Source organism: Sinocyclocheilus grahami, unplaced genomic scaffold, assembly GCF_001515645.1.
Source record: "Sinocyclocheilus grahami isolate Dianchi unplaced genomic scaffold, SAMN03320097.WGS_v1.1 scaffold36.1, whole genome shotgun sequence".
NCBI classification, from domain to species: Eukaryota; Metazoa; Chordata; class Actinopteri; order Cypriniformes; family Cyprinidae; genus Sinocyclocheilus; species Sinocyclocheilus grahami.
Genome location: NW_015505215.1, coordinates 2,316,273 through 2,326,272, shown reverse-complemented (window position 1 = coordinate 2,326,272; position 10,000 = coordinate 2,316,273). Strand labels below are relative to the sequence as shown.

General features: G+C 40.2%; 2 protein-coding genes across 2 annotated transcripts in view; both read left to right on the top strand.

Annotated features, from left to right (window-relative positions):
- LOC107581564 (transcription factor 7-like 2) overlaps positions 1–3,314 on the top strand; it is a 70,999-nt gene extending 67,685 nt beyond the window's left edge. The window contains exon 7 of the mRNA XM_016267170.1: positions 2,820–3,314. Coding sequence (XP_016122656.1) covers positions 2,820–2,906 — 87 coding nt within the window. The 3' untranslated portion in view covers positions 2,907–3,314. The remainder of the gene's footprint in view (positions 1–2,819) is intronic.
- Positions 3,315–8,221: 4,907 nt separating this feature from the next.
- Positions 8,222–10,000, top strand: part of LOC107581563 (transcription factor 7-like 2) — a 16,540-nt gene continuing 14,761 nt past the window's right edge. Inside the window, exon 1 of the mRNA XM_016267169.1 lies at positions 8,222–8,342. The gene's annotated coding sequence lies outside the window, so the exon portion shown is untranslated. The remainder of the gene's footprint in view (positions 8,343–10,000) is intronic.

The window sequence follows — 10,000 nt, the reverse complement described above, 5'->3', positions numbered from 1 at the left end:
CATGACGGGGGACACCCTGCTGCTTGAGTTTAGCCAAGTTAGGGCAACTCCTATAGAAGAGCCTCGAGTACCTTTATGTTTGCCAAGCCAAGAGGAGAGGGAACGGAAAGCCTCGCACTCTTTCTCCCTTTTTTTGTTGTCCTTTCAACTTATCAAACAAAAAAAAGAAAAAGAGATGGACTCAAAAGAGCTTAATAAAGAGGATATGAAGATGAGCAGGGAAAAGAGAGAGAGAGCGAGAGATGGCTTTTTTCCTTTCCCGCAGAGTGAGAGAAGGACTAAGCCGCCGTATTTTGTTGAATAGCTGAAGGAGAGCAGCCAGTCTGGGCTCCTAGGACCTTGCTGAAGGTGGCCAGCACCAGCTACCATCGTCCGGGCTGTAGGTTGGGGAAGAGCGCCTGTCTCTGGGTATTTTGTGTTATCGGCTCAGGCAATCAGGGCTGGAGGGCTGCTGTAGATGTGGTGCTGCCCTCCAGTGGATTAGTGGATGACATAGTGATGTGCATCTTGTTGTAGTCAAAGCGCTATGGCGAGTGCCAGCATGCTTGTTTTAACCAGGAACCGAGCAGCATCAGGACCCTATTCCATATAGAGCCTATTTAAATGGTAAGATTTCACATTTCCATGTCACATTTTTCTTCTTGTTTCGATTTGGATTTGTCGAGGGGTTTTATTATTTTTTGGCAGCTACTTTGGGATTTTTTTTTGTTGTTTGTGGGTATGTGCCTGACATTTTGCAATTTATATCACTTAAGTTGTTAAGTGACAGCTTGACACGATTTGATAAAGAAAGGCTGTTGAGTTTGATTGCATTGTCTGACAGTCTCTCATATGTTCTTTTTTTTTTGCAAAGCAAAGAATTTTATAAATGTTTTTCAAATTTAAATTGTTATTTGAATTATAATACAGTATATTTAAAGAAGCAATTATATTTTAGATTCTTAAACTAATAATTTATCAGTGTAATTAAATGTAATATTGTTAAATGTTAAAGGTAATAAATAGAAAATAAATGTTGAGATTTTGAAACAAATACAAAATATTATTTATAGTTGTCTGTTGTTTTTTATAAATATAGCAATACTATTTATATATACAATTTTTGAAATCATTATGTGTATTATTAATAGACATATCTCATTCAATTTTTTTAATCTGTTGAAAAATAACTTTATTTTATTGTAATTTTTTTTAATTGTAATAGCAAATTATGAAATGTGTCTATTATAAAATCTAATTTTATATATAAAATATGTTTGTATTATAGTTCATTGAAATTGTTAATTTAATTTCTTTGGGATCAAAGTAAATTCACAGATTATTTGCAGAGGTCTATTCACAATTAGAAATTACCTTGCTGATTTAGTGGAAATCACTTTTATTGAATGTTCTTAAAAGTATTACATTTATTCATTTTTCTCCTCATTATTTTCTCTCTTTTAAAAACATTAAGAATGACTGTAAATTTTGTCTCTTTTTTTCTGCCTGCGTTTGGGTTGTCATTATTGTGGCGGGTGTTTGCAGCCTGCCGGTCAGCGGCGGCCGAACTGCTAGTTTACTTAAGAAATTGCACGTGTGACAGAGGGGGGCCGTGGGAGCGTGGCGGCCCGGCTGAATAGAGGGAGGGGAGGCAATTAGCTGCCACGTTGCTGGGGCGCTTACTTGTCAGTCTGGCTTTTGTGTGAGTCTTGTAGAGGACATTCCCAGGGTTTTGTTTTTGGCATTTAGGGCCGAAAGACAGCAGCCGAAAAACGGCGAGGAGAGAGGGAGGGAAAATTTAAGTGCTGAAAAACAGCATGTGCACTTTCTCAGTTTCAGAAAAATGTAGGTAATTTTTTTTCTTTTAAATGTATGAGAAAAATTAAATCGTACAAAATAATTTCAGATGTAATGACAGTTGGTTTTAGATATTTTTTTTTTGCAGTGTATTTGAACATTTGAAATTAAAAGGTTTAAAATAGTGGGATATTTGTGGCTTTATAAAAAAAATTACATTTGAAATAAAAAACAAGGGGAAAGATACACATTTTTAGATTGTGATAAAACAGAGTTTGATCAGATGGAAAGTTTTTAATTGGTTATTAATAAGCATTCCTTCTTCCATTTATTTATTTCAATTCCTTGTTTTTTGGTGAAGAATGTGAATCCAGACAGTTACACATATTTAGAAAAATTATTTCAAGACAGCAAAGTAAAGTAAAAAATACACACAAATAAAAGAGAGGATCTTGTGCACCAAAGGCCTTTGTAGTTTTGTCAGGACAAGACCATGAAGAGTTAAATGTAGGAGCTTCCTTATTCCCCTAAAAAAGAAAAAGAGGGAATAAAACAATAGAAACAAGATCCCACATTGATGTCACATCCATGTCAAAACGGAGACAAATACCTTTCTCCCCTTTTCCTCCGTCCTCCCCCGGATGGTGGGCTTAGAGAGGGGACTGTCAGAATCACACAGCTAAGTGACTGCTTGCCACACTTTGCTGATCTTGCCCTCCCTTTGTGGATGTTGTTTTCTCTTGTCTTTTCTCTCGCTCTCTCTCTCTCTTTCTGTCTTCTTCCCTTGCCTTGCTCGCTTTACCTTGTTGTAGCCAAGGCTTTTCAAGCTGCTGGTTCGTCTTTGGGCATCCTGGAGGCACTGCAGAACCCACACAAACACACATACACACACAAACTTGGACAGACACATGCACAACCATAATAAGCCTTTTTTTCCTAGTGTTTTTTCATGTTTCTTTGCTTGTGGGAAGACATCTCTGCAGCTCTGATAACTATCAAGTGAGATTTCTCTTCATCTTTTTTAAAAAACGTATCGTTTTGAGCTGGACAGACTGACTGCTGAAGGAAAACCCGACGGAGAAATGAGTGATTATCCGCTGGCGGAGGACAGGCCTTGCCGGACGTCCTGAGACGCAGCTCTCCCTGTGATCCGCACAAGACCCACTCCAAAAAAAAAAAAAAAAAAAAAAAACCGCCCTGCGAACAATGGCGTGCACGTGAACTTCTGTGTGTGTGCGACCCTTTGGTGTGGGACACACACATGCACCCGCTCAAACACAATAGCAGTTTTGGGAAAGAAGCTAAGGTTGAAAAAGAACAAGAAGAGAGGGAAGAAAGGAGAAATACTCTTATTCGTTGGCGGGAGTGAGAGGTGGAGGACAGGGGAGGGCCACGGAGCTGCTCATGTACCCGAGAGAAGGCCTTTCACTGGGGCTGGAGGAGAGGGGAGGAAAGACTGGCTCTCTGGCCTCTGGGCTGTCTCTCCTACAGCAGGTTGGCTGCTGGCAATTCAGTCTCAATGCTTGGGTAAGTGCTCAGCGCTAATACAAACGCTGTTTTCACACTCCTGTGGCCCTTTTAAAATCTGCTTTCTTCTTTTGTTAAACATACTCAGTGCTAGGACTGTGGTAAAGGATGCACTGTCATTTTATCTGCCTCAGAGTGGCTTAAGATGTCTGTGAGTGTGTGTGTGTGTGTGTGTGTTTCATAAGGAAGAACTAAGAGATAGATAAATGGATATAGCATTAAAAAAATGTCTGATGACAGGGTTGAGGGTTTGGAAGGGAAGTGAAGTCATAATATATGAACAGAATGAATATAGCATAAGTATTTTTGGTGCTTATTTTTAGCCTGTGACTTCGATGTTTAAGATTTGAAATTTGCATTTAAGAAAATTAGTTTGGTTATTTAATTTTCTTTATTGCTTTAAATTACCAAAAAATAATTCTTTCATTTACTTGATGCTTAAAATGCATCAATAATTATTCATTCAATAATCCTGCACTTTTATGTTGTTTTCAATTTCATTAGAAGCAATATTACATGTTTTCTTGATTTTCTTTTAACCAATTTGATTTACAGTTTTCTTTATCATAATTGTTTTTATATTAAGGAAGTAAAAAATTGGCACTATGTTTTTCTGTATTGAGAACAGAGGAGGAAAGTTGCTATTTATATGTCAAAGAGTGTCAAAGTTAGGCATTTGTTTTGTTTGTATCCGTTTGTGTGAGCGGTGAGCGGATGAGGGTTGTTATAGTGACGGTGACATCATCATAGTTCCATATTCTTTTGAAGTTCTCATTTCGAGCTTTCTTTTCTGAACGACACGCATTGGCTGCGTGGATTTGGCTGCATCTATTTCTTGCTCATTTGAACATTCTCATACATAAACAAGCGTGGATGTTTTCTGCATTGTGTCCACTGCTTGGATGCGAGCCACTGGCACGTACACTTCTCGAGTTCAAGTCCTTGGCAGCTTTTTCTGCTTGCTCTGGAATTTCGCAGGCCTGAGAGCCCCTCTATCCATCATGAGGATGTCACACCCCCTGCGTGTCCCCCCACCCCAGCCCCACTACAGCTCATTAGAGCCCACAAGCTCCAGTGACAACTCATCATATCATGTCGTAAAGCGGAGAGAGGCACTCGGGCCCTCAGGGGCCACAAGGTCGCAACCTTCACATTTTGTCTTTAAATTGCTCTGCAAGGTGCCACCAAGCGGAAATGCAGCGCCAACAGCTTTTTCCTGCTGCTGTCCGGCTCTCTGTCTTCATCTTTTTCCTTGTATCTCTTCCACAGGCCACTCACAGATACCAGATACCACTAATATAACGAAGTATAATTTTTTTTTTCTAATAATCAGCTAATGTAACATTTACTTTGTATCAGAGTTCTTTTGCATTATAAATTGTAAATTTTTAATTATGATTTTTTAAAATAAGATTAACTAAATATCAGGATTCTCCTTCATTTTAAGCTAAACATTTTAAATTAGAATTATTATGATTTATTAAAATTATAATTCATTATGGAAATGTATGTAGTAAATATATATTTTTATAACTATGTTCTGCTCTTAAATATTTAATTGTCAAAAAAAACTCCTACAGTCTTTTTGAAATTATTATTTTTTAATTATTGTTTAAGTATTTTAAAAATATTTATGTATGTAATTATTTATTTATTTATTTACTTTGTTGTAAAGCTTACCCTTGAGTATTTGTGCTTTGTTGTAAAGTGGCCTTGAGTATTGTGAAAATCAATATATAAATGATAAACATAAGAATAATTATATGTATATAATACTACTACCACTACTACTACTACTACTACTACTGTAGTACTACTACTACTACTACTACTACTAATAATAATAATAATAATTAAAATTTACTGCAAATTGTTACTAAAATGATCATGGCAATTTGTTGCTCAAAAGGAATTTGGATCCCTGATGTATTCTTTCTCTTATTTGACAGTGTGTATTTTGTGAGTATAAAAAGTGATTCTTTTGATCCGAATCATGAAAAGTAAAAAACTGTCTGAAGACTTATCTAAAGATGTCAGAAGGGTGAGTGCATGTGTGTGTGTGTGAGTGCGTGTGCACATAACTTGGTTTGAAACGAGAGAGGAAGAGAGAGTGAAGGACAGGATTTGATAGACGCTGCATCAAAATGAGTGTGACATGCTTTTCTAAGACAAACAGGCCTCTCCATTAAAACAGGCCAGGCTTTTGTAAGACCACCACTAGGGGTCACGACCCCAAGCAGAAACTGTCAATCTTATTGGTTTGGAGGAGGGTACGTTTGTCTACAGATGTACTCACACAATCAATGGCTATGCAGACAGATTTTGTTGACGCATATTAAGAGTATTTTATATTTATTTACCTTACCAAAATACATCTACAAACTGCTGTTTTTTTTTTCCAGGAAATTACCACATTTGGAAATCTAGTTTTAATTTTTTTATATTATCATTATTATTATTTAGCTGGTTATGTGAATTAGTCCTTTAGCATTTTTTCCTCTGTGTAGTTGTGATGGTTGTGGTGGGAGGTATTGGCAAACTATTAAACAGGAAGTAGTCCGCTTTCTTTGCACATAATAGGGAAAAAGACGCCCACATATTTTCTTTGTGTTCCTTGTGTGGGTTTATTGTGCGTCTCGCTGGACCTCCGTGTGTCAGTCTCTAAACTCAATGAGTTGTTTAGAAGTAGGGTTTTAAAGAGCGCTTATTCTGCAATTGTTAGCGCCCGACAGTATGTGGTTGTCCGCGGGTATGCACTGGCACATACGTAGGTGGTCTTCTTCACTCCCCTGAGATGCTAGAGACAATTAGCTATGTCTGGAAGAACATTGTAAAGCCATCGTACAATAGCAACGGGGTCAATAGAGCCAGATTTATTGTGAAGCTTTTCTTAAGACTGAAGACTTAATGGACTTGAATAGCACTCAGAAGGGAAATTGTTTAAAGAATGTGTTTTTGTATGGTGATTATCCATTGCGCCATGTTATTTTTGTCCCGCTGTGTGTCTTGTCCGGGAAGGCGTCATGACAAAAAAGAAAAACCAAACAGAAAAGTGCTTGCGTGTTTTAAAATGAGGCCTAAATGCAGGTCCATGTTTTAAGAAGTCTTTCTAGCAGGTGCGGGTCTCCCAATGTGAAGAATAAAAGCTCAAGAAATTCCATTTCTAGCTATTCCAATCTACCTCCTTTTTTCTTCTTAGGGTCTTACTGATCCGTTCACGTAGAGAAGCGGGCAGAAACGCTACTGTAGCGAACTGCGATAGCGTGCTGCGCTCCCTAGAAGCCAGTTAAACGGGATGCCTGGCTATTATTCGTGTGGCTATGTGGCGTTTGAAAGGGGTTCTGTTAGACGCAGTGACTGTGATGTAAATCATTTGGCTTGTCTCTGGGTGAATGTGGCCGCAGTGGACAGCCATTTGGAGCTGTCCCTCAATGGAGAGGCCTTGGACAAAAGAACTCATTTAAATGGCTACTAAAGCCTTTCAGTGCAGGGAGAATTGACAACATTCTTTCACATCATTACTGAGGGGGAGGTTATGGGGTAGCTCGTGGTGGAGGGGTGTGCAGCACCATTCCTTTAATGGCAAACTCGTCAGCCTTGTTTGGCAGCTGTCATCATCCCGTCTGTTTTTCTGATGAGAGGTCTTTCTTTTTAAAATGTATTTTTATATCTTATCTCTCGAGTTGTTTTTCTCTGTGGCCTCGCGCTTTCCTTTTCGCATTTCTCTTTCTGTCTCCACGCTGTTTTCTGCTCTCAGGGGCCCCAAAAACATCCCCAGAGCCCCTTTTCTTTCCCCAAGCAGCTCTGTTCAGTTCATTAATCTTTCATTGGGAGTATGGCAGAGCGGAACGCCCCAGTGCTGAAAGCGGCCTCTCTCTGTGCCTCTTTCTCCACGTTTAGAGTCCCTGGATGGATACTTCAACCTCTCAGGCCTGGGCCCTGGTGTCCTTCCTATTCTCAGAGCTTAGATATTTTAGTCCTGACAAAAGGATGGCTCACCTCTGCTTTTATAAATCATGTCCTGACATCCAACACCATTGCTTTTTTAACAACATCTCAAGTGCTGGATTTAATTTGGCACGTTTTAAATAAAGACAGTGGCCCCTATGTGCCCTTTTCCATCCCCACGAATGTGCTGCGGGACATGCACAGCTGTCAATCAGACACGTGGGCGCCTCAAAACCCGCATGCATGTGAACAACTCAGGGTGTGAGATGTTTTCCTGTCAGTCGGCTCGGTTAGCGCCAATTTATGCAGCGTCTACGGAAGCAAATCCCAGTCCAAGTGTGGCCCGTCAAATCTATGGCACGGCAGTAATCTGGTTAGGTCGCGTGTACTGGGAATACACTAATGCCAGGCTATGCCTCAGCACCCCTCCGCTCGGCTGTAATCTTGGGTAATTGAAAATGGGGCCTGTGCCACTTAAGAACACAAAGAGCAGATTACATAGCTAAAACCAATTTGACCAAAATGCAGAAATGGATTTTCTCTCTTCCCCTCCACCCCTCATCTCCTATCTTTTATAATGCAAACCCTTTCCAAAACCAGACCCTGAAGGAAGAGGAAGGGGTGGGAGCGCAAGATGTGGGTAACCCAGAGAAAAAAGAGGGAGAGCAAGAGTGTGCTTAGAATGACTGTCATTTGGTTTATTAGGTGGTTTCTGTGATTGTAAACGTGATGCTTTTTGGGTCAGAGACACGTAATGCAATCAGGCTTTTATGTATCCAATGGCTGTTTGAATCAATATTGTGCACCTCTGAAAGTGTTTTTAATTACAAACCACACTGTTCTGAGAATGGGCTTGTGGTTTGTGATGGATGCATAGTTGAAATCGAGGCACCAGTGTGTTTCTGCCTCAACCCAGCTTATTAACAGCTTCTTCTTCTTCCCCCCCCCCCCCCCCCCCCCCCCCAAGGTCCCCGTGGTACAGCACCCTCACCATGTGCACCCGCTCACACCTCTGATCACCTACAGCAATGAGCACTTCACGCCTGGGAACCCCCCTCCACATCTACAGGCAGACGTGGACCCCAAAACAGGTACATATGCATGCACGTCTTTCTTTACATTCATGAATTTCAAAACAGGCAGGACGAAACCCAAGGCTAACCTTCAAGCCTGTTAACTAGCCTAACCTATTCAGGCACTGTCACGGTTACACTGTATGATCTCGCCAGTCTGTACTACTGCATTCACAGCTACCTGGTAAGAAGCATCAGAGCGTTTCAGAGTTGTCTTGGCTCAGGGCCAAGATTGCACCCCTCCTTTTGTGTGCATGTTGAGATGGAGCTGTTGACCTGGGTCGGTTAAGCCTGTGGAGCCACTTGACTTCTGGGAAATGTAGCCGGGGACCTCTGTTACTTAACTGCGGGATCCCGAAGCAATTCTTTTTCTGATTCTGAGAAACAAAATCTCAGTTTTTGCCCTGTTTTGATGACATACAAATCGGACAATTGTGGAATCTAGATTTCCCAACCAGGATGAAAACTGTATGAGCAGGAGGTTTACCGGGAAACTCGATTTGAAGACTTATGTTTTATCTGTCAGGATTCTCATCTCAAAACAAAAAGATTTCTGTTCAGCTGTGATATAATGTCATTTGGTGGCATGTTTCAGAATCAGATTATTGCACAGAGAGGCATTTTGTTCTTCTGCAACACTATACAGTCAAACAGCTGCTCTTCAAAGCTGTCAACAACCTGCATGCTGACTTTAAGAGGTCTTTTTCTGCTCTCATAACCGACCTTATCACTAAGGGCCTCTTTAAGGACTCAGAGACTGTTTAATGTGCTGTTTAATGTGCTGCTTAATGGCTCGCTTAATTGAGTTTAGAGTTTAATTAATTAACTAATTGTATTAAGACCGCTGTACGCAGTGCCAATGTGCTGTGGAGGCATTGTTTTCCTTCTCCTGCGCAGCCAGCATTATCCAGCAGTATCAAGCAGAATTTTTACACTCGTTTTAGTCATTTACCTTTAGAATGAAATCTGAACCAGATTTAGTAGATTTTGAGGCAAACTAGTATCAAGTAGTCTAAGTGGAAGTACATTGAGTCAGTTCAAAGTCAGCTAGTTTGTTAGCTAGATGTTTATTTTGTCATTCACATTGTTGCTAAAAGCTCTTGTGAAAAGTTGTAAGATATTCTATGCTAACTTATGCTATTGTAAACCATCTCCCCACCACATGTAATGTTAATAATGTAGTTAATTGGTCGTTAAACTCTAAAACCAATATTGGGACTGTTTCCACACTTGAACAGATATCCACCGCAAATGTGTCAGTCTCTCTTAACACGTCCCGCAGTGTTTGCATTGTTGACTTGTGAACCTCAATTATCGCCCGTTGTTAATCCTCTGATTCGATAGACAAATGTGACAGGGCTCTGTATTTTTTCTCCTCTCTCCCGTGTGCCATACAACATCGTGGCTGCCTCCACAAGCTTTGATCAGAACGTGTGATTTAGAGCTGTGCATGTGAGCTCAACCTCCTCCCTCTCCCACCTCCCTCTGATGTTGACTTTGTTCAATTGTGTATCTCACAAAGGATAAATTTAACACTTAAACTTCATCGGGGAATTTCTGTGTCAGGACAAGAGCAGAAACATTTGCACAGCGTTCACACACACACACACACACACACACACACACACATCTCTCTCTCTCTCTCTCTCTCTCTCTCTCTCTCTCTCTTCTTTTTT